Source organism: Bactrocera dorsalis, chromosome 3 (assembly GCF_023373825.1).
Source record: "Bactrocera dorsalis isolate Fly_Bdor chromosome 3, ASM2337382v1, whole genome shotgun sequence".
NCBI classification, from domain to species: Eukaryota; Metazoa; Arthropoda; class Insecta; order Diptera; family Tephritidae; genus Bactrocera; species Bactrocera dorsalis.
In genome coordinates, this window is record NC_064305.1 from 77,844,160 (window position 1) to 77,869,150 (window position 24,991).

General features: G+C 33.3%; 1 protein-coding gene across 8 annotated transcripts in view; it reads left to right on the top strand.

The window, feature by feature from the left end:
• Window positions 1-24,224, top strand: part of LOC105229164 (syndecan) — a 456,640-nt gene extending 432,416 nt beyond the window's left edge. For all 8 annotated transcript variants that reach the window (XM_011209272.4, XM_011209267.4, XM_011209271.4 and 5 more), the window contains 2 exons: window positions 23,432-23,605; window positions 23,710-24,224. In XM_011209272.4, the coding sequence (XP_011207574.2) occupies window positions 23,432-23,605; window positions 23,710-23,882 (347 nt within the window). In that variant the 3' untranslated portion in view covers window positions 23,883-24,224. The remainder of the gene's footprint in view (window positions 1-23,431; window positions 23,606-23,709) is intronic.
• The last annotated feature ends 767 nt before the right edge of the window (window positions 24,225-24,991 follow it).

The following is a 24,991-nucleotide window of genomic DNA, read 5'->3' on the forward strand; positions in this document are numbered from 1 at the left end:
GACTTGACGCGTCTCTTCAAATCAAACCTGCCAAATCAAACATTTCAAATCAATCCTTTTCCTGATAAATGACTGAATGAATTTTGCCAGAGTGATGTGGATGAATGCTTGTGCGTATTGGTTTTGTTTTTGTACATCGTTTTCTACTTTGGTCGTATTTGCTCCGCTGTTAAAGTTACCTTATGCAGTGTAAACCATGGATGGTTTCTGGGTGTTAATGGTTAGAGTGGTATATTCATATAAAAGTATGTGTATACATATATATACATTTATAAGCATGTACATGTATCTGATATATGGTATCAATATAGAACAGACTTTTCGTAAGCTTCTTTGATTTTTCTCATTCGTTTGTTGCGAGCGAATAAATTGGAAGCGATTACTCAATCCATCCTTTTGTTTTTACCGCCAAAGTTAATAACTGTTATATGATACCATTCCGACGACAGCTTTCCGCTCAATTTGCTTCTTCAGAAGTCTTTTTGATTTTTTTGGCATTTTTTTGTTATCTTTTATATAAAATAGCTGTAATTTAAAAATTTTTATTATTAAAAGTCGATCGAAATACAGTTTTTGTAAGGAAAACTTTTTTATTTGTGGAGGTATCTTCAAGAAATTTGGAATGGATTATTATCTATGACAGTGTTATAATATCTAAAGAAATTTTCTTGATCGAACTACTATAGCATATAGCGGCCATACAACCTGAACGAACAAAATCCAGTTATTGTATGAAAAACATTTTTATTTGACGAGATATGTTCAAGAAATTCGGCATAGAATATTGTCTAAGACAGAGTTACAATATTTGAAGAAATTTTCTGGATCGAACTACTATAGCATATAGCTGTCATACGAACTGACTAAGTCCTTCGAGTCCTTGCTTATTCCGTCTTTACATATTTCTTAAGTTATTTTTTCGTTTATTATTTTTCTATTTAATTATAATTATTTTCTTCGTTACTGTATATTCTTTTATTTTCTTCTTATTTTTTAATTCGGAAATTTTTTCCAACATTGAAAATACTGCCATTATTTATTTTTTTTCGGTTTTTTTATATTTTTTTTCCTACACAATTCGTTACTTCGTTAAAATATTACACTTTCTACTTCCCCTCAGCGAACTCGCCATTAGCCACACTAAAACATTTTATGCCCACAAGCATAATGAGCCAACTCATCTTGTGGCTGCCGGCAACGCTTATTGCTTGTATGTCTCAGTTAGTCTCAGTTAGTTTGCCAGCGTGGTTCAACAGCCTTTCTATTTCCACTTCACCTTCACACTTTCATTCGGACTTTTGTTGTGCTGCCGCTGCTTAAAAGTGCTGATTACTACTTGTCGAGCGCTGCGCTGATGCCCTGGCTGCTACGTCACTTGCCTTAACCTTCGCTGATTATACGCGCACACAACTGTACAGCCATGTAAAAAGAGCGCTTTTCAAGCAACAGTGGGTTCAGCAACATTATCTGCTTGCGTCAGCTCGCATTTGACCCGACCTGCCTGCAAGGTAGCGTGCGCCAAAGCGCTGCGAGTCCTACTGAGTTGGCAGCTGAGTTTTGATGTGCCCGCCCGCGCGCAGCACCCTCGCTCTCGTTCGACTGCGCTGCCAAGGTCGTTACTGTCAGGCACTCAGCAGTGCAAAACGCTAGAGTGCACAAACACCGACCCCTTTCACGTCCCCGCATTCGCATTCCGGCACTTTGAGTTCCATGCGCGCCCTCCATAGCTGTTTCAACAACCTTAGACCTTCGACGCGTGCATTGCGGTAAACACAATTTTAAAGCACTTTATGCGGTTTTCTATTTCATTTTTGCAATATTCTCGTTGGTTTCTAGCAACTGCGCTTTTCGCTTATGAACCTTGACTCTTCAAAATGCATTAACGCGTTGCTACACCTAAAAGCATGCTATGATTTTTATTTCATTTGATTTTTCGCAGCGCAATGCAGTTTGCTAGCCGCAGCCTTTGGCGCTCAAATTGTCCACTATTAGTGAAATATTCCGGTTTTTACTCGGCAAAAGTGAGAAATATTTTTCAAAAAATTCGCACACCATCTGGCAATAACAAAACTATAGCGTGCATACTCGCTTTCGTGCATAAATTTACAGCTGCGCCAAAAAGCATGCTACAGCAATTATTTCAATGCACACACCGACACCCACACACACATGTGCACATAAATGAAAGAGTATTAATTGAGATATGTGTGAGTGCAAAAATTTACACTTCACCTGTGCCATGGCATCGGCACGCACATCCATTCCGTGCATGCCACACATACATATATTGGTTTAAGTGTGTGTTTGTGCCTGCAGAGCACTTACGTATGCATTATTCTGGTGTCTCTCTGCGTTATTGCGCGCATTTGTCGTTCTACATATTTGTGCCCCCTTCACTGCAGTTGCTTGCACTAAAATGCAGCCGCGCTGGCAAAACCAATACAAAAGCTCCTAAATTTATGCAATGCATAAATGCAAAAGTGCAGATAAAGGTATGCCAGCTGGTTGAGTGTTGGAAAAAATAACAATCCCCCTGCGTATTGTTTGAGATTTATGAGCGAAAATGCACATTTTTGTCGTTGGCATAAAGCTTTTCCTGCGAAATTCGTTTTAGCTTTGCTCTTTTCATTTATATCTGTTTGTTTGAGACTTTCGGCAGCGCCACGTTAGTAAGCATACTTAAAATATGTTGATTTGGAAGCATGTCCAAGCAAATGAGAATTTATGCAGACGTGATTTTTGGTTTTAATAGACATTCGGTTCGAAGTTTCTTATGACCAAAGTGTGTCGGTGCAAATTGATGTGGTGCAGGCGTTGCCATAATCGAATATTCATTTTAAATTTGCTGAGTTGTGCATTTGCATGAGCACGTAATTAACTGAGTTTGTGCTTCGACAGGGAAAGTTGGTTGATATTTTTCGAGTAAAATGAAAATTTTTAAGAATTCTTAACATTTTTTTAAATTCTGCAGGGTTTGGTGAATCATATAATACCGAATATTATATCAGAAGCACCTTAGATTTTTTCTACATTAAGTTCTGCATTAAAAACGTGCAAAAAAACCTAAACAAATAAACCAAAGCATACTTTTGGGCAAATTTTCATTTAAACATTCGAGTAAAATCGATTGAAGAAACTTTTTTAAGTTCTGCATAAAAGAATTTAAAATATATGTAGTATACCTTTAGGTGCATTTTCATTTAAAAAAGCATTCATTTAGGCGCATTTACATCCAACATTTATTAAAAATTAATAAAAATATATGTAGCATACCTTTAGGCGCATTAACCAGGAGCCACCGAGACTTGATAGCGAAGTTGTTTAAATAAAAAAAGACTACAACAAAATCCTCCTACAGATGGTTGCTGATGATTCAAAACATTGCCAAATAATGACTACTAAATGGCTTAGAAATTCTGTTAAGTCGTATATATTTCTAAAGTTTTTGCATGTATTCAAAATAATTAACAAAAAACGGTCAGCTCCCAATAATCGCCAGCAATTAGTTGGCTTAGTTAAAAGAATACATTTACAAAAGAGAATATATTTGTGATGGCGCCACAAATGAGTTTATTTCTTTTCAAAAATTGCCTTGACATGCCAACTACAAAGAACAGTAAGCATTTCATTTTCCTCTCAAATAAGTTTGTTTTACTAAGCCAAGCATACTTTCTCTCACCTTCCTGCTTTGTATTTCTTGTCTTTCCTGCTCTTCAAAGACATAATAGAAACCGAAAAAACTTCCTGAAGCTGTCATTAACGTACATTTTTCTATTTTTTACTTCTCCTTTTATTTTCCTACTATTGCGTGCATTTAATGCTAATGTCACTTTTGTCTGTCAGCTCGAATGTTGCTAACTCGTAATTACACTTGCTGTGGAAGAAACTTTTTCAATCATAATAAAAGTCAAATTGACTTTGACTTAAAGTAATTAAATGCGCGTGTGTGTCTATTTCCTAGAAATGGTTCAGTAGAGGGTGGAACATTTCAAAGCCAATATTGATATGCTTAAGGTCTTCCAGAAAATGTCGTCTAAAACGTAAGCAACATTTTTAAAAGATGTTGTTTTAATTTTCAAACATTTTTTATCCTATTCATGAATTTTCAAATATTTTAATATTATTAACGATAACACCATTCCATTATCACTCTACATCCTTTCCAAAATTTTTAGCAACATTTTCATCTATTCAAATGTTCGCTGGTATTTTAAATCAGTCCAGCGAGAGTCACACAACTTATTATTTTATAGTTATGCCTGTCATATGACTGTAAAAGTTTAATGGAGAAAAAAAATAAATGCTACAATATTGTGTTCCAGACAAAATGTATCGCAACATTTTTCAGACTTTAAATTTGTGTACAGCAGTGGATGATGATGACAACATTTCATTTTCTTCATTTTTTTCATTATTTTTGGAAATGTTAAAGTTTAAGGTGTTTAATTTATTTTTGCTAAAAAACTCATATTTTTCATGAAAACTTTTTAGCAACAATGCTGCGCAACAACGTATCTGCAACATGTTGCCAAGTTTTTTTTTACAAAAATTGTATTCTTAATTTATAAAAAATTAATTTTGCCTAATTACCTAATAAATATTGTTTAAAGATTGTGTATATGATAGTTTTTTTCTTTATTGGTGTTTCTGTTCAGCCATCATTTCTACTATACAATTTACGATAAAAATTTGTTGGCATTTAGAAGCCTGGAAGTTCAAAGTTTAACTTATTTTTTTTTTTTAATTCATATTCGCCGTGAATAATTTTTAGCAACAATGTTCCGCAACATTGGTATCTGCAACATGTTGCTAAGTTTTTTACAAAATTTCGTTTTTTCCATAAAAAAAGTATATTTAATCACATATCTATTAATATTTAAAGATAACTTATTCATAAATGTTTCTGTTGCAGCAACATTTGTACTATACAAGTAAAAATTAACAATTTTTTATGTACAATGTTTAACTGATTCTCGGGAAAAAATCATGCATTTTTAGAATACGTCTTAACAACAATGTTTCACAACATATGTATCTGCATCATGGAAAAATGCATACTTTCTTGAATACGGCAGCAATGATTCGCAACATTTGTATCTGCAACATGTTGCCAAGTTTTTCTCCAAAAATTTTGGCATTTAATTTATAAAAAAAATAGATTTTTATGATTTACGGCACTTTATGAAATAAATATTCTACCCAAAATCGGGCACTTCAAACCAATTGAAGCTCGTAATTCATCTAAGTGAAATGTCAACAATATGTCACCAGCTAAGAATTTCAGTTGCTAAAAACACAACAACAACAAACGTTTTTATGACGAAAAAAACCCTTACTTTTCCATCTTAACTGCCAGCAAAAGCAAGCAATGATTGCTTAAAAATTTTGCCCTCAGCAACAACATTACTGCAATTTGCGTTGTTGCACTGCATTTCAGTGTGAACTTCATCGTCACATTGCGCATACGTCACTCATTCATTCATTTTGTCGTTTCTTACACTGCATACGTCATATATGTCACAGAATTTGTTGCTGAAAGTTTCACTTGCAACCACATTCTTATGCCCTCAAACACATAGCCGACATGTAGCACTCTTGCTTGCGTCAGCAACATTAGAGCCACATTGTAGGTTAGCTGCGTCAGTTGCAGTAACAACGCGCCAACTTGGCACTTCAGCTGTCTGCACTGAACCGCACAGTCGAGCTGACTACTTCACTGCCAATCGTCAATGTGTGCTAAATCTTTGCTGTCACAATTGTCGTGCTATTTTGTTGTTGCAATTACCAAGTGAATGCAAAAAACGCACTCGATAAGATTTCAGTTGCCAGTGGTAGCTTTCGACGGCAATACATTTGTATTCATACAGCAACTTGCTGGCATTATTTGTTGCCTTCGATCGATTTTCATTATGTTGGCAGCGAGTTTTCTACGCGAATGGGACTTCTATGTGTTCCAAGATTGCTTGGTATTTAATAATATGTATTTTAGGAGCTATTATCGCTCTTGTAGTTGTTATTGTTAGCTATGTGGTTTAATTTGGAGATATTTACTTATTTCAGTTACTTTGTGAAACATATTACCGTATCTCAAATAAATTTTTTTGCCCTCCCTATTTTAGTTTTCGTATAAAATCCGGCTGAAATCGTTTCGAAACTGAATTTATTATATGAATTTTCACTTTACATAAGACATTTCAGCTTGTTTCTCAAAAAAATACCTTCAGTTGTATTAAAATATGTGCTCCGCGGCGTATACGTAATTCCAAATCAATATTCTTGCACTCTTTATCTTAATATTCTTATAAGATTCAGCTGAAATTGTGTTTTACTTATATTTATTGTCTTGATTCTCAGATTACATACGACATCTCAGCCTGTCATTCAACAAAGAAACCTTGTTGTTTTTAAATATGTGCTCCACGACGTATACGTAACCCCAAATCAATGCAAATCATGTTTGCGAGGTCAGGTATACGCCGTGCAGCTCACGTATACATACATACATATTATACCAGATAGTTACAGACAATCACTGTGCAATACTTCTGAAATTTCGAATTTTGAAGTTATGCACTTTTTATGAAACAACGAAGCTTTTGCTGGGAAATTATAAAAACCCAAAATTCGTAAAACTAGAAAAGAAGCGAAAAATAGATATGTATTCATTGTAATAGCATGACTTAAGAGCTTATAAAGGGTTGAGTTAATGATGAAATGTATACCAGTCAAAAATTTTATGATTGAAAGAGATATTTTACAAACTTTTGTCGAAAGCTTACGTCAACATATTGTACATACAAAAAAAAAAAAAAAAAAATTAAAAAAAATTTAATGTAATGAATTATAGTAAAAGTTTGTTAAATAAAATAATTAATCATTAAATTATAATAAAAAGTTTACTATTTCATAACTGAATTCTTGCAATTTCCGCAATTTCCCTTCTGTCGAAAACTTTAATGAACTCTTTATGAAATAATTTACTACATAGTTCTGCGCTTTTCCCTTGGTTTTTAGCTCTTAAACATTTAACGCTCTCTTACCAACACTTTTTTGTAATCTGCTGCATTTTATACACATTCTCGCCTTCAAAATACTTTTCTCACATTCTTTACTTTTAATAAGCGCGTTGATGCTAAAGTATAATTTATTGCATATCCCTGTTGATTTCGATGCTCCCTAAAGCAGCAATCGAAAAGTGACTAAACAAGATAAAACGAAAAAAAAATAGAAAAAAGTAATGGAAATTCTTGAATGAAGAAAATAAATACTTTTAGTTTGTGGAAAATTCAAGACAGCAAGCCGTATTATTTGTTTTAATATATGTGTGAATGCATGTTGATGCGTTGCTAAAACTTCTGTACAACTTTGACTTGCAACAAAAATAAGAAATATATAGTAGAAGTAAAAAAACCAAAAGAATAGTGAATAAAAATGGAATGAACTAAAAATAGAAATATATAAATTCAGTAATGCTCTCTTAAAAGCTGCGTTCGAAATTCTAAGAATGTTAATACAGCAATAACCACTGTTTTTATACACTATACAAACCTTTTGCTGAAAAGCATTATTTCTTATAGCCAACCAAATATCACTCATACGCCATGGATGCCCACAATAATAATTTTCCCACAAACTAATAAACCAACGAATTGTTTTTCTACAATTAGCAGCCATTTTGTCTTCTTCATAACGAAATTTTGCAATTTCCCCCATTTACTCATCATTGAATTCTATTATATTACTCATACGCCCCTCACTACCCTAGTAATAATCCCTTAAGCCATATATGTTATATCGAATTTCCTGGTAACTCGCAATTCCCTTTATGCTTTATTACGTTTTTGTGTTTTTGTTGTTTTCTCATTGTTATAGCCATTTTGTGCCGCAAACAATTATAAATATCCGCAGCGTTGAGCGGAACGAACCGCAATACAAAATTTATTGCGCAGCCAGTGGCGCTTGAAACCGCAGCGGAAACAGTAGCATGCGGTCAAAACAATTGTCCACGCTGCTTCCGGTAATAAAAAGATTTATATAATATTTTTCTCACATTCAATGCGTAACCTTTTGAAGTCGTTGGAGTAAAAAAAAAATTATTGCAAAAAAATATTTTCTTCAAATGTTTGTTTGTAAGGCACAAGAAGGCGTAGCTGTTTTGCCGGCATTGAAGTTTTTTCTTTTTTATTTCTTTTGTAGCTGCTGACCCACTTTATTACACCAGTTTTAATGTCTTTTCCATTTTTTTTGTATTCTTTTACAATATTCTGGCTCTGTATTTCTTTTCTTTCTATTTTTTCTTTCAAAATTTTTTTTGCTTTGTATTTTCTTCGTTTCACTTTCGCTTGTTAATTGAATGTCGCACCGGAAACCGGAACTCGTTCTGTATTTTTCGATTTCACTTAAAATTAAATTTTCATTTCCCCTTTGTTTTGCTTTCCGCAGAATGTACACTGCTTTAAGGTGAATTTAGCAAACTTAGTTTTCAAAAAAAGGTGTGCAGGTGTGAAGCTGCTGAGATGTGTTTAGGAAAGTCGTTGGAAATTAATCGCATTTTGGCTTGTATCTTATTATATTTTAAAAGTCGTTCTCAAGCGTTAAGCGTCAAGTGAAAAGTAAAGAATTTTTTTGCGGTTTCGAAGAAAATTTTGCAAAAAAGAACAGCCAAAAGCGTGAAGTAAAATTTTTTTATCTTAATTATAATTTTTTTTTTTAATTTTTATATATAATTTTTTATTTCTATATAATTTTTTTTTATTACAAATTTTTTCCTTATTTTTTTTAGTTTTTTTGTATTATTTTTTTCAGTTGAAAGCCGTGAAGTACAATTTTTGTCTTTTAACAAATTTTTATTTTTAATTTTTTCATTATTATAATTTTTTATTTAGTTTTGTTCGTGTTATTATTTTTTTTAATTATAATTTTTTTTTAAATTTTTGCATTTTTAACTTTTTTTTTATTTTTCATCATCATTTAGAATTGATTTCAATAATACTTTAATAAATTGTCAATAACAACTTGAAAGCCAAAAAAAAATTATTTCACAAAAAAATTTATTCAATTCATGAAAACTAATTTTTTAATTTGCTTTTTGATTTGCTTTCAAATTAAACACTTTTAATTGCCCACCTTTTGAAATCTCAATGACTTTTGCATTGCAATTTTGCCAAGGCCTTCAGCGCTAAATTGGTTTTATAATCAATGCAAATGCGATTTCACGACCTTCATTAACATATTGACGCACATTGCAACGGTACTTGCATACCGTCACTGCCACTGCGCTTTTCGCTCACCTACACAACCTTACATGACTCCAATATCGAATGCCGACGTGGGCGATGGTATGTGAAATAATTGCGTGTGTTTGTGTGTGTGTGCAGAATTGCATAAAATCAATGACGATTGGCAATTTCATTAAAATTGCTTTCCACACGGTTAGTTGAAAGTTTGCTGCCCACAGGCAATAAACACACACACACACATATTACATGTATGTAAGTGTTATACAATTGCAAAAATGTAATCCTGTTGGGGTTTATAGCTGTTATTCGCCTACTATATGTTGAAGGAACATATTTTTGATACTTAGATATTGTATGAGCTTATGTATTGATTATAATTATAAGCTTCATAAGTGAAAAACCAACCCCATATTCTATACAATTTTAAAGAGTTACGCCTTTTAACGACCGAAAAAATTTTATTTTCAGGAATTGTTTTTTTACAAAAAATTAATTAATTTATTACAAATTTTTAGCATATCAAAAATATATATATGTATGTATATTAGGGTGTTTTTTTTGAACTATTAACTTTTCAGTCCCGTCACGAAATTTTCCTGGAAATACCCTAAAAAAAATTCGCTGAAAATTTTAGCCCTTAATATTAACATTAAGAACTGGACCAAGGCCTGTAAAAATTTTCCATAGAAAATACACTACAATCGTGAGTTTTTATCTTTAAATTCTTGCAGATCAGACGTATTTTATGGCATCGCTTTGACTTTAGACTCATATTTCTCAGAATTGTTCACCCTACAAAAGTGCTCAGTGCAACAAAGTCATAACTCACACCGGCGAGGTATTACGGGACTCTAAGCCCGATTTTTCCAAGAATTTCGCATTTTTTTGTATATATCTCGCAAATGACAGGAGCTATAGAAAGAATTTAATTGACTAATTTGTAGGAAATTTTATTTGCTATAAAAAAGGTGGGAGGTCAAAATCACTATCATTAATACTTCTCGAGATATTTGGCTTTTTAAGTAAGGCTTTATAGAATTTTTATAGATAGTATGTATTAAAAAATCTATGAAAATTGCATACAGCCCTACTTAAAAAGTTGAACAACTCGAGAAGTTTTGAGCCCTTGAGCTGCTATAAGATGGTCAGTGGACTTTGAAAATACTATTTAGATATCACTTTAGTTGATATAGAAATGTGTGTAGCGGAATTTCTTACATTTTAGCGTGAATAAAACAAATGTGTCTCAATTGTGTTTATATCGAATAGATAGGTACAGAGTTGCCAACGTTTTGACATATTTTTTAATTTTTAGATTTTTGGTTTTCAATTTTCTCATAAATTGCCAGAAGTGGGAAGATATTTTTATAAAAAAAATTATGGCTTGGAAACGAAAAGTAACAAAAATTAAAGAAAAAGTAATTTTCGGGCGATTTGGTATCAACAAGAAGAAAATGGGGGGTGTGGTTAATTTTAAAGGTTAAAAACAGTTTATCTCAGTTTACGACAAGACTACGCGTACTATAAAAAAATTATATGATAAAGTTTTAGCTAATGAAAAGCTCTACAACTTTTGCGTTAGCACTCCTTTCACATGACCTCAAAATTTATAAGAAAATTTCAAATAACCCAGTTTTTATATTTTCAACTTTTATCTTAATTGAAAATTTATTTATTTGAGATTAAAAATATACGACGAAATTTTAGCAAAAATTCACAGAAATATCAGAGGGAAAAGTAAATTACCCCAATTTTTGTACATTAAACACACTTCAATAGCTCAAAAACGCCAAAGACAAAAAACACTCGGGGCATAGAAATCTATTTTATTTAAAGTCCAAACAAAAAGTTCTCCAATACAGCACTCAATTACAAAGTAGCAAAGTATTGAAGCATCTCTTGCAAGAACCGCTTGCACACATACATACAAGCACATACACAATTCAATATGCTACAAGCACATTCCTGCTGCTTGCGCTACGCTCCAACCGGAGTTAAAAGAAACACTATATATATGCCAGCTGCCAATATTCAATTGAGTTCAATTCAATTCGATTCATTTCATTTCATTACGACTCGTTTTGCGTAACTTTGAAATAATCTGAATTTACGAACTTGCATTAAGCAAGTACAAAGGCGTACCGAGCACGAGCAAGGAAGCAAGGATGCCACGAAGTGAGGAAGTGCAAACTTCAGGAAGCAAGAAAAGCAAGCAAACGAGTAAGCATTTGAAAATAGTTCGCAAAATTCGAGCGCTCTACTTGGACTTAAATAAGTTGTGATTCCAGTTAAATGCTTAGGAAATTCCAGAGTGATGCTTAAAGCAGCAGCAGCGTTGCTTTTGTTTCTTTTAGGGAGCATAGAATATGTGGCAGCGTCTTGTTTATCAAATATTTTATTTTTATTGTTTTAGTTTCAAATCTTTCTTAGTTTTTATTTTTTCCAGGATATAAAGATTGTTGCCAAGATTGATTTGTTGGAAAAGTAGAAAAAATTATTTCTCTTCAGCAATAATTTCTTATTTAGTTGCAAATATTATTGGAGATTTTATTATGCTTTCAGCTGCAAGCTGCTTAAAAGTTTAAATGATGCCAGAAAATATGCAAGTATTTTCTATTAGACGACAATTTGTGCTAATTGGTTGATGTTGCAGCAAATTGAAGTTATAAAAGGCGGTAAAAAGTAATTTTTACGGCCGTAGTAAATGACTTTTGTGTTTCGAAAACATGAATCAAGGCTTGAAATGTGAAAAAATTGCATTTAAAATTTTTGCTGCCTGAGGCTATAAGTTCAAGTTATGAACTGCAGAGTTAAGCTTGGATTGGAAACAGAATAGTTTAAATAGGCACCTATTTAACATAAACACAATTAAAACAAATATCTATTATTCACGCTAAATAATAAGTGCGTTATTGAGCATATTGCACTTTTTCATTTTCATAAATATAATTGACAACCCTATTTATTTTTTTATTTTAATTTTTTTATTGCTTTTTGGCTTAAAAATATTTTTTACGCTATAATTTTTTCTTAAAAATATATATTTTTGGAACTTTCATAAATATACATGGCAACTCTGTTTATTTTTATTTTTTAATTTCGCATTTCCTTTGGGCTTACATAAATTTTGTTTAAGTGGCAATTTTTTCCTAAAAATATATATTTTTGGAACTTCCATAAATATACATGGCAACTCTGTTTATTTTTCTTAAATTTAAAATTTTTTAATTTTGCATTTCTTTACATAAATTTTGTTTAAGTGGCAATTTTTTCATAAAAATATATATTTTTGGATCTTTCATAAACATACATGGCAACTCTGTTTAATTTTTTAAATTCGATTTTTTTTTATTTTTAGCATATCCTTTGGACTTATATAAATTTCTTTTAAGCGGCAATTTTTTCCTAAAATATATGTATATTTTTTAAACTTTTCTAAATATACATGGCAACTCTGCTTAACTTTGAAAATTGAAATATTTAAAAATATTTTATTGCGTTTTGGCTTATTTTAATATTTTGTTTAAGTGACATTTTTTAATTAAAAATTAATTTTTCGAATCCGTGCATCAAAAAGAGCTTGAAAAATTAAACTGAAAAAAATTAAAATAAAAAACGGTATGAACAAAAAACTTCAAAATTCAATATTTTCTGTGAGTACAGTTTTTTATTAATATTTTTTTAACGAAAAGTTTCTAATGGTTAATCTTGCTGCAGCTTCCAGTAAATATCTTTCTGAGCCACTTCAAAGCATTCAGTTAAATAAAGAAAGATCTTATCAAGGCCCTTGGATCAATATACCAGGACAGGGACCACAGCACCTCCATTGTACCCAGAAAGCTCCTGCAATTGTTCAGAGTGCTGGACCTTTGTGATCAAATTTGGTATAAGAGAAGGCACAATAGACCACAGGTCGCAGTGCAAAACCTCAATTGATTTCTAACAAGGATCGTTTGCTCTTTATTGTTGTTGTTTTTTCTCCATCATTAAATGACTTTATAGTTAAAAAATGTCTATGCTGATTATTAATTGAACTACATTTTACTTCCCAAGCACACCGTACCACACTCCACAATAATCTCAAAGAAGTCGAATGGTCTCCTAAAACTCGACCACATATCAAACAGTCAGTTGGTATAAGCATTCTTTTGAGCGCTCAAGTGATTTAGACCTACTAAACCAAACACGCAGGATAGTTTAGATAACTAACAACTCATCCAATATTAGTTTATAAAGTATTATATTTCAGGTATTTATAGGTATAATATTAAATTTATTAAAAAGAAAGAAAAGAAGAAAAAAAGAACAACAGTGTTTACTAGAAAAAAACTGATATAATAATTTAAATATTAAAATAAAAAATATAAAAATAAATATTACAAAATTTACTCGAAACCCACTTCGAATAACTAAAACTCCCTACACAACTTCCACATGAAAAATGTTCAAGAGAAACCTCCGTTGAACACTTAAATTTTCTTGCCTTTTGCTTGTTGGGCAGTCTATTCGGCATTATCTTTGCTGCTCTAATTGAAAACCGCAGCTCTCCAACCAAGCCTTGCTGGTGCACTTTCATGCCATAACTTCTCATTTAATTACCCAATCACTTTGCCTTAACTCGCGCGGTCAGCTCGGTCGCAAAGGAAAGCAAAGCAATGCCACCACCAACACAAACACATACATATAAATGCAAACATACATATATCCATCCATACATACATGCACTTGAGTATGTGTGGTTTTCTAAGGCTACGCTGGCACTTCAGCTGCCTGCTGATTATTGCCTTCTGACAGCCAGCGACTTCGCCATTTCGTTGATAATGCCGTGGTCACTTCATGGCCCGCATGTGTGTGCATCTCTGCTATCAATGTGTGTGTGGGTGCGTGTGTCCCAACCGACAAATGCAAATCAGGTGATTAACATGACAGGGGCATACAGGAGACTGAGTGGTGGCGGGAAGTGACCATAGTGTAGCCATAAGTTGTCTTTAGTATGTGTGTGTGTAGTTAGAGGTTCCTTTAGTGGTTGTGTGTGTAAGTGTATGTTGTTATTGTTGGCTATGTGTGTATAGTTCATTATCTATGAGTGCGCATGGAAATTTGCGCTGCGTCTCGCGCGTGCCTCAAAACGCAAGTTGTGCTGCATTGCGGCAGGTTATTAATTTGCAGCTGAAGCTGACAGAATTTGCTTTGCTGCGGCGGAGTTATGAATGAGCTATTGCTCATTGAATATTTGCAAATGTGCACAGCATATTGCTTGGGCCTCCAACTTCGTCTTGAAATATGTTTTACGAGGCTTGCTTGCAGAGTCGTACTATAAATCATTCTCACTGATGAATTTCGGCTATACTTTCTCTCATAATAATATTTGGTTTAAAATTTATGTTTTCCCGAAGCCTTTTTTCCAGTATCTTAACTTGAACTTAAGTCACAAAATTGAAATAATGCTTCTTAATCAATCTGCTATCCTCCAACTTCTTTGTCCTATATTACCATGTCCAAAAGCCCTTGGACCATGACTTTATAAAGTTTCCTTCCTTTATTTACACCATCTACAAGCTTCCACAATTTTCATCTGTCCGTAGTGTATATCCCTTAAAGACATATTTAGTGCCTTCAGAGCTTTCCAATTAAAAGACATCAAAACTCTCGGTATCTCTTGAGGTCTTAAACAATATTTTTCGCGGTTTGCTACTCTGGACAAGCTTACTCAAAAATCTCGCTCATGAGTCCCAATATGTTCTACCATATAAATTATTACCGCAGATACTCTCTGCCACCCAATTCTCTCACAATCTTTTTCTCTCTCACCACAGTGAGATCAACCTGACTCCGTAAAGCATTTCTCTTATTTTCTCAAAAGCGAATATATTCATTTCGAAAGTATGTAAGCATCAATCTGCTCTTCTAAAAAAGTGTTTCCTACTACAAAAATGAAATATAAAACCATCACACCTTCCTCTTGTACGCCTCTTCGCATGACACATTTTTCACATTTCTGCTTTCATTTTCACGAATTTCCCATTTCCACTTGATTTATTTTCGCAATTAAAATTATTTACATATTCGCTTTTAACTTTTATTGCCAAACAACTCATGCCCCGACACTTCTTCGTTGTAGCATTTTTGATTTATTTGTCTTTGTTTTTTGCTCCCTCTTGTATTTTTGTTGCTCACTTGAGTACGGTTGCGACGCACTCGAAGTTGAAGCAAAAGAGCAAAGCAAATTTTATATAAAATTCAATTAAAGCGGCATTTTTGTCCATCGGTGTGTCCTTGTTAGGACACACATAGATAGATGTATGTGTATGTGTGTGCATGTACACGTGGCTATAAGTGTATGTATGTCTATATTATGTGCTTGGAAAAAAGTATGCAAAAACGTTAGCTAGTAGTTAGGGAAATACAAACGAGAAAATATTTTGAAATAAATTCCTGTGATAAATGATACAACAAAGACCTACATACTTGCATATATATATTTGTATATAAATATGCGTACACTATATGTTATGTATAAACAAATCTGCTTACATAACTTTAGCAAAGCTTTGAAATATTTACCTAAATTAAGCTAACTTGAAATGGCAATGAAAAGTCAATTAGTTCAATTTTCATTTGGCTTAATTTAAGACACGTGATTGTCTATAACTACATGTGCATATTAGTATTTACATATATTGTTGAACTTATTTGTGATTTTTTGACTTTCATAAAATGCAATTTTGCTTATTTTCTTCACACAAGTTGCTTGATTTAGCAGTGCAATGAGTTAATATGCAAAGATATTTGGGATTTTGTTAATAATAATATCTCCAGAATATGTCAATTTCAGCGCGTTCTTACATTTTCACAACAACAAAAAAACTTTCTAGTCCTAAATTACCATTTAGGTATGCCAATAATGCACTACACAGCTCGTCTGTCCATAGTTAAATACTCTTAGTTAATTTAAATCGAGAATCGAGGAAGGAAGAGGTTTCTTCATAATTGGAAAAAATCTTTTTTTTTTGGAATTAATTCAAAAATTCTCAGTATTTCTATTCCAGTTTCCTACATTGACCCTGACCATGTCTCCTAAAATAATTATAGAACTTGATTAACAGATATCTAACTGGGTTTTTTACTTTTTACAGTACTCTCGTCACAATTTTAGTCAAAAGACTACACTACCTTCGCGAATGGATTTCGTTTGCTCGATTTCTAATGTCTACATGACTAGAAACATATCCAACAAAGGATTTTATCGAAAGCTTGTTGATTTGTGTGCTATCGAGCTTCGAACCCGGTCTCGTACCGACTCTTCACGTCCCGCAGTCAGCTTAAAAAGCATTTTCCCAAAAGTAGTGGTAACATTCAATCTCACCACGATTCTGATAAAACTACAAAAGATATTCAAAATCTATAAATCGATACTGATTCACAACAGATCTCATAACTTTTTGACATGAACTTGTTGGAACTATTTTTTTTTTTTTTATTTTTTAGTTTTTTAGCTTGAAAACATTTTCAAGAATGCATTTAGTAAACGTGGCATATTTAAGGAAGACTAAACGTATCATAACTGAGATTATAAAAATTAGTTGAAGTGTTTTTGCCTTGATCTGGTAAGAGCGGGATATTGGAGGAGGAAATATTGAGAAGATTCTATCTTATCTTCTTACAAATAGCAGATGGAACTGGCAACCGGTAAGATACTCAATCTTACAGCATGAATCCCGAGCGCACAATGTTCACTTCAAACTCCTTCTTCTATATTGACCTAGAAACCACTTACGCGGTAATAGCTGATATAACTCCAACAACCATTTAAACATGCAGCTTGCTGAGGCCGAAAATTAACTGAATCTTTTAAGATTTACCCTGGGTCAAAAGTCCTGCAACAGCACAGCTGCTGGTAGTTTACCAGCGCTTGCTGATTTGGTCTGAGGCCCTACAGTCCAGTACTGAACCGCATGACAGCAACAAAGCTTCTACCCATTTCTATTTTGCAGTTATTGAAACTGAAGTACCCGTCCAAGCAAGCTCATCGGCCTTAGAAATTCCTGTAGTACTACCGGACCAGGCACCCAAACCAGTCTAACCACATAAGAACTTGATGCCAAAGATAAGAAATCTGGGCACGTTTTTATTAATATTAAACGCAGAATCAGCAAACTCAAGGGTAATGTCGCTGCCCTACTATAGGGGTGGATAGTCATCGCTCTGAAGGAGGCTAAGCTCCAAAGCAGGAGATCTACTGCTACCTTTACAGCAGTCATCTCAGCTTTCAAGATGACACGGTGGTCATAATACTTAAAACTGGAGCTGTTGGAAAGTTCCTGACATTATACCCCTCTACCAACCATCCTCTCAAGCTTTGATCTATCCGTAAAAAACAGCTCCGCACCTCTTTTCCAGTAAGTCCTTTCCTTCATACGTCCATCGGAGTTATGTGAGAAGCGTCCACCAGGGCAAGGTTACCAAGTCGTCGAACCTAGCCGTGATAGTACTTAGTATTTTGAAATTAAATTATGTATACAAAGATTCCGGTGTGCCCACACTCGCAGTCATTCAAGTATCCAGATTCTCTTAGTTCGAGGCCAGCTTTGCGGTCATACATTTCGCAGCTGTGTCAACAGGTGCTAACTATTGCTGCAGAACATTCAGCGCCATATTTAGTGTGGTCCTTAGTACCCCACAAATAAAGTTTTTTTTTTGAATATGTAGTATTTTCCAGCGTACTCTACCAAACAAAAGTTTCGTACTAACTTTACTATGATTTAATAGAGCTGGAGAACTACCTTTGGTAATGGTCTCCACCTTTTGATAATGACTCTCCTTCAGCTGTATTGGATGTTTTTCTTATTTTTTCGCAAAGTGGGGCTTCCGCGAGTGCTTTCTGTCTCGGATGAGCGCTAAGTACTTAACTCTTTCAGCAGGTCAAAAACGTTTTCCTCCCACTGATGATATTCTGTACTTCCTAGTTTGGCTAGTATTTTTCCAGGCCATTTTCAGCAGTACATTTGCTTCCGATACTAAGGGTATCCCTGAGATAGCACGCACATGGTAATCAGAAAATTTTCCTCAAAGAGACCTTCTGGAGTGCACCTACTCACATTCCGTTATACCTGCGCATCCGCCACGATCTGTCCATTGCAGTTTGCAACCGAATATGAGTTGCTTAAAGTGTTCGATTCAACCCCAAGCCTTAATCATAGCTCACCACTACCCTGAAATAGTGAAATGCAATCATTTGTAAACATGTAAACATGCGACCTTGTAAACCAAAATATGAAATGATCACAAATCGAAGCGAAAACATATTCGGAGAAAGTTTAATTAATCTTCTTTTTATGGTGTTGTAATTAATGATAATATTCCCTATATATGAAATTGAATGATAAAGCTTACCAGCAATTGCGTGTGCCACATGTTTATACAATTTTTTGATAATAAAATCCCCTGCTTATAAGACTGTAATAATAAATCTGCGTGAATTGTGGCATTTCTACAAATTTCCCGTCATCAAATTGAGCCAAACTTGCCGCACAGCAAAAGCTTGCCAAAACAAAAACAAACAACAAAACTTCCACATTCCAAAATTGATAGATTCGACATGTCTTCCGCCAGTAATCAACACTGATATATCTTAAGCCACCGCAGCAAATCCATCATTAGTAATGAATATTTCGACTGCGTTGCTTCCTGTCTGCCATCTCACTCTCAGCCTTTTCTTCCTCTCTGCCTACTCACTCTCGACCAATACTTCCTCTCTGCTTTCTCACTCTCGACCAATACTTCCTCTTCGCCATCTCATTCATCTCACTCTGGACCAATACTTCCTGTCTGCCACTACACTCACAGCCACTCCTTCTGCATGCATGTCTATGCCTGTCAGCAATTCATCAATTTAGCGCTGTTAGTCTATTTGTTTGTTTGCCTGTCTGCCGGCGTCTTCTCATCCATTACAGCGCACGAAAGCAAATAAAGAAATTACAAGTTCCCCACCCACCACAACCTCACTCATCTCATGCATTTCCCAAAACAGCTAATGACACTGCTGATGATGACACTGATTGTGTGGTTTGTCTTTCAATGGCGGCGTATAAAAGTTTATGTGGCAAGTGGAAAAAAAAATTTGCTTCGAATTTTGCTTACTTCTCGCGAAGTAACAGCTGCAGTTGTACTTTTGATCTTGATAAAAAGTTTTTCCGTTGCTTAATGACCAAAAATGAGATACCGAAAGTGCTGACTGGAATGGTGGGTGTTTTGAGGTTAGGCAACCGGAAGTTGAATATTGTGCGCTTTTTTTTATTAATTTAAAAAGTGCTTTAAAATTAGTTGGGATTATTTGTATGCTAATTTTTGTAGCCGCAATCGACAGCTATTTACCCACTCTTCTTATGTCCCCATATATTCCTTTACGTTCTTCTCTCATTCTTAATATTATTCTTTATATTTTACTTTTTTCATTTTATTTCACCTTTTTCTTTATGTTTTATTTTTGATTTTTTTCTGTTCCTTATACTTGTGTTCTCATATCTTTTCTCGTTAAAACTTCTCACGATGCCATTGTATACGCATTTTGACCCTTTTTCGCGCATTTCGTAGGGATATCATCCCTACTGGTCTCTTAGCTACCCAGTTTTATTTTCCATAAAAGTACAGTTCTCTTATAAACTTTATCACGTTTTTAGTTTTACACTTCATGTTCACGATTTCACCTTTTCTCCTGTGGGACTTGCTTGCGTCAATAAACAAACAAAAATTGCATAAAATTCCTTTTGAATGACTATTACAACATTGAAAGAAGCACCTAGGCCCAGTAGGAAATTTGCTGGTATATGGTTAGTGCAAACTATATACATCATTTTCAGCTTCCGCAGTCAAATATAACCAATATATAACCAATATATAACCAGTATATAACCAGCATATAACCTATATATAACCATTTTATAACCAAAACTCAAGTTTTGTTTCAACACGAGCGGTTTCTATTACATCTTTTTTTTATTTCAAAATTTTTCCCAAAAATTTTTTTTAAAGTTATTAATCTCCTAATAACAAAAATAAAAAATTATTAATATTTTTTTAATTAAAACTCAAAAAAAGAACAATTTTTTCACCAAAACCTTCTTAATTAACTCACTAAACCACACAGCTATCACATTGCCATTTTCATATCAGCAGCAAAGTTTTCCTGCCGGGTATGCGAAAATAGTTGCCGTCAAACTGTGCTGCCAAGCTTTCATGGAATTTAACTTTACACGCTTTTGAACAAATTTTACACATTTATGTTTGTTTGTATGCCAAACACCTAGGACCTAGGAAACTGTTGTACATATAAAAATCGTGTCTAATGATGTGTAACTGCACACATACACGCACAAATACAAATATGAATAAACAAGTATGTGTAAATTGGGGAAACCATTAGAGGTGCCAGCAGCTTTTAACACGTGGCGTGTCTAGACAAAATTTACACGTGTCGTAAGCATTTTCGCCCGAGCTATTATTTGCCGATTGGACAAAGACAGTCAACGCTCGACCGAGTGTGAGCACGTGTCTAAACAACTGCACTGCCACACACACAAATTTCTATAGAATATATGCAAATGTGGTCTATGCTCTTCCAAAGCTTTGGTCATAATGGTCGCAGCAATAATTTTCAACATTTTTTTGTGTGCTTGCGTGGCTATTATGCGTCTGTTTACGTAATGCCGTTAACGCTTTATGCTTTGATAAGCTACAGATTGATTACCTAAGCAGTTGCAAGCGCAAATATTGCTTTTAAAGGCGTGTGTCCCAAATAGAAATTAGCTAAGAAGGCGTTTGCTATAATATTTACGTAAATGTTAATGCAATTTTGAACATTAGGGTGGTTTTTAAATATATTTTTGAGGCTAGTGTACTCTTGTGAAAGTTAAGAGGTCCATAAAAATATTATTTTAAAAGATATAAGCAGTTTAAGTTAGCATCAAAAGCACAGTGCATTCATGTTACGCATACGACATGGTGTACTATTGAAAACACATCAAAGTGACAAATTAAATTTAGACCAGACGTGTTACTTTCTGTTTATTGGAAGTCCACAAAGGGTTGAAGCCCAAAAGCATTGCCAAAATTCGTGAAATTTTGTTAGCTGACCAAAATGAATAAAATAAATTTTTCGTTGGGATTAATAGCGCTTGACATAAAAATTTAAGAATTTAAGAAAACTAGTGTTAACTAGTCCTTCACGTCTTTCAAGAAACAAAATATGTGTTCGATGGAAAAATATTTCATTCAAATGAGTTAAACAATATGAAAACCAAAGCCCGGCTTTAAGGTCATTAAGCTTCACTTTATCGAAGCCATATAAAAATGTTGGATCGCAAAAAGCTATAATTTTATTAGAAAAAATCCATCATTGTCAGCCACACTTTCCTATTTTTAAACTTTATATTGAAGCAGTCAACCCTTTTCATTCCCTCAGGAGCTACATTGAATATCTTCTTCTACATCTACATTGAATATACCTAGCGATAAATAGTTCTCATCCATATGCATGAGCTATCTGAACTTATAAAGCCATCGTGTTTTGATTCGTGTGTTAATTGAAAGCTTCTTTGACAATTTAAGCACAATTTCAGCTTTGTATAATTATGAATATAGAATTAACAGGCATATACAAGGAGTGTTTAGAAAATAACTCAAATTTTGAAATATAAAATTTCGAAGGTTTGGAGAGGCCACTATAATATTTTGCTAAGGTTAAGAGTCTTTTCATGAGCTTGGTATATGTTATTCTTTGTTCGATAGATCTCAATTGAACAGCTTTTGGTCCTGTATTAAATCTAAAAATTCCTAAAAAACTCAAAGCCGGTATAGCAGCCCAACTATCGAAGTGAGTGGGTCTGAAGGTGGAGGCACTTCAGAGTAGTATATCTACTACTAACTTCATGGCAGCCAACTCCAATTGAAAAATTGTATAGTAGTGTGGTAGCCTGAATTCAGAATTGATGGAGAGCTACCGAGGGAAGCTTCCGCCTTCTACTTGCTCTCTGAACTTCCATACCTCGGCCACTTATCTTTCGCCGGTGTTGGAGCACAGAACGAAACACCAGAAGAATATTTCGCGATGCACTGATCCACGTTGTCAGAATTTAACTGTGTCCCTGCTCGGTGCATCTCAAGTACCGATCTTCATATAAACATATATAAGAGTAAAAAAATATTTAAAAACATAAGTTTATGTTAAGTATATTTTTAAGTATGTTATTTTATAAAATTTTATTTTTATATTTTTTCGTTCTAATTTTGTTTTTATAAATATGTTTGTTGTAGATAACTATTTTAGTGTTTGTAGTCATTTTTAAGTAAACATATTTGAATTCACTTGTAGTTGTAGCTGTAGTTGTGTTGTAGAACTCGTGTTCTGAATGTGTGAAGCATCCTTAAGCATCTAACCAGCACTCATCACATTCGCATACCAAAACATCACCAATACTAACACAAATGACTGACAATGTGCTGTCAATGAGTTACAAAACTAATATTTAATTACAAAAAATTAATTTACTTTATTTTATTTTATTTAATAAAGTTTATTAAAATTAAAAATAAGATAAATTGGCATAATAAAAAAAATAATTAAAAAATATATTATTGGGTCTAAATTTTTTTGTTTATTTTATATTCATTTTTAATTTATTAATTTTTTTTTGATTTTTTTATTCTCTTTAATTAATTTATTTTTTTTTTGTTTTATATTTTTAGTTATTTTTATTTTGTATTTATTTTTTATTTCATTTTATTTTATTTTGTTTTTTGTTTTATTATATCCTTTTTATTTGTTTTGATTTTATTTTAATTTTATTTATTTTTAATTTAGTTTACATTATTTTATTTTATTTCATTTTATTTTATTTTAAATTTTTTGTTTTTTTTTATTTTTTTATATTTTTATTTTATATTTATTTCTTTTTATTTTATTTTGTTTTATTCTGTTTGATTTTATTTTTTTAATTTATTTTAAATTTTTTTATTTTCATTTATTTATTTTTATAATATTTTTTTATTTTTTTTATTATTTTTAACACATATGAAACCTATTAAAAGCAAAAACTTTTAGAAAATCTATAACAAATACAACAACAACTCTAAATAACACATCTCCCTCTCTCTTCTTCATCTCTTTGATACACGCTCTCGCATACACCTAACAGGAGGTACCACCAATCAAGGCAATACCATACACGAATTGGACACAAACAACGTAAATAGCCAACCGACAGACACTAAAGTGATCGAACACACAACCGGCAACGAAGTACTCATCATGAATACCAGCGACGACGATCGAACGGCGAGCTTCTTCGCACAACCCGGCATTTTAGCAGGTAAGTTCAATGAATTATCTAACACTGCCACTCACTCTCTCTCACTTTTGACACAAAAAAATTTTTTAAACTTATTTTTATTTTCTCTTTACTTTTTTTTATAGCTGTCATCGGTGGCGCTGTTGTCGGCCTGCTCTGCGCCATTCTCGTCGTCATGTTCATCGTTTACCGCATGCGGAAAAAGGACGAGGGCTCCTATGCGCTCGATGAACCCAAACGCTCGCCGGCTGTCAATTCCTATGCGAAAAACGCGAATAATCGCGAATTCTATGCCTGAGATAATTCCCAACGTTACTAGAGAGTAGACGCTGTGGCGCAGGCGGTGCGTGTAGGCGGCGTGAAGAGGGCGGCGAGCGCAGCAGCAGGAAGTATAGAGAAGAGTGTAGGCGATAGGTGCGCAGGAGGAGCAGTGAATGGGAAAAAAATAAAATAAAATTTAATAAAATGTAAGCGAATAAGTAAATAGTGAATAGTGAAACAAATTACAAAGAAACAAGAAAGAAGAGCGGAAGCAGCAGAACAACAAAACAGTATGAACGTGTGAAACGGAAGCGTAACGAAAACTGTAACAAGCAATTATTATTTTTGCAGAGAATTTGCGAATCTTTATTTTTTTTTTGATTGCTACACACAAAAAAGTTTGGAATTAAAACTCAGTTACACACACATACACAGCTAGACGCGCATTCGACATGCATACATATACGAAATTGTTGTTTTTGGTGTATAAAAGCGAAAATATTTTGGGAGAAGAAGCAGCAGAACTTGCTGAAAGCATAATAACGGTTATTTCGTGAGCAAAAAACAAAAATGAAAACAACTCGATAAAATGTAAAGTTTTTCTTGCTGAAATCGCCAGCAAAAAGTTTAGTTGCAAGTTTCTGTGTACGAAAAAGAATGTGAAACAAAGGCAAAAAAACAACAAAGCGTCAGCGAAAATGCGCTGCAGCAGAAGAGAAACTGAATTTTTTATTTGCAACAATTAAGTTATTTAAATTTAAGTAACACAAACAATAACAAAAACACAACAACGTAGAGCATATGTATGGCAAGCAAAAACAATTGCAACAACTGCAACAACAATTGTGTGTAAAGAGACGCTGGAAAGCGCGTGCAAGAAAATATCAAATTTAATTTAACGGGAATTTTGATTTCGAACGTTTGAAGAAAATTATGAAATTATATAAATTAATATATAAAGTAAACTGCATATAGACTTAGTAAACATAATTTAAAAAAATCAAAAAAAAAATATTAATATTAAAATAATATTAAATGGATAAAAGAAATACTTTATAAGGGCGGGACACTTTTCATAAATGTAGCAAAATTTATAAAAACAAAAGTGAAAACTTAACAAATACACACACACACACAGACACACAT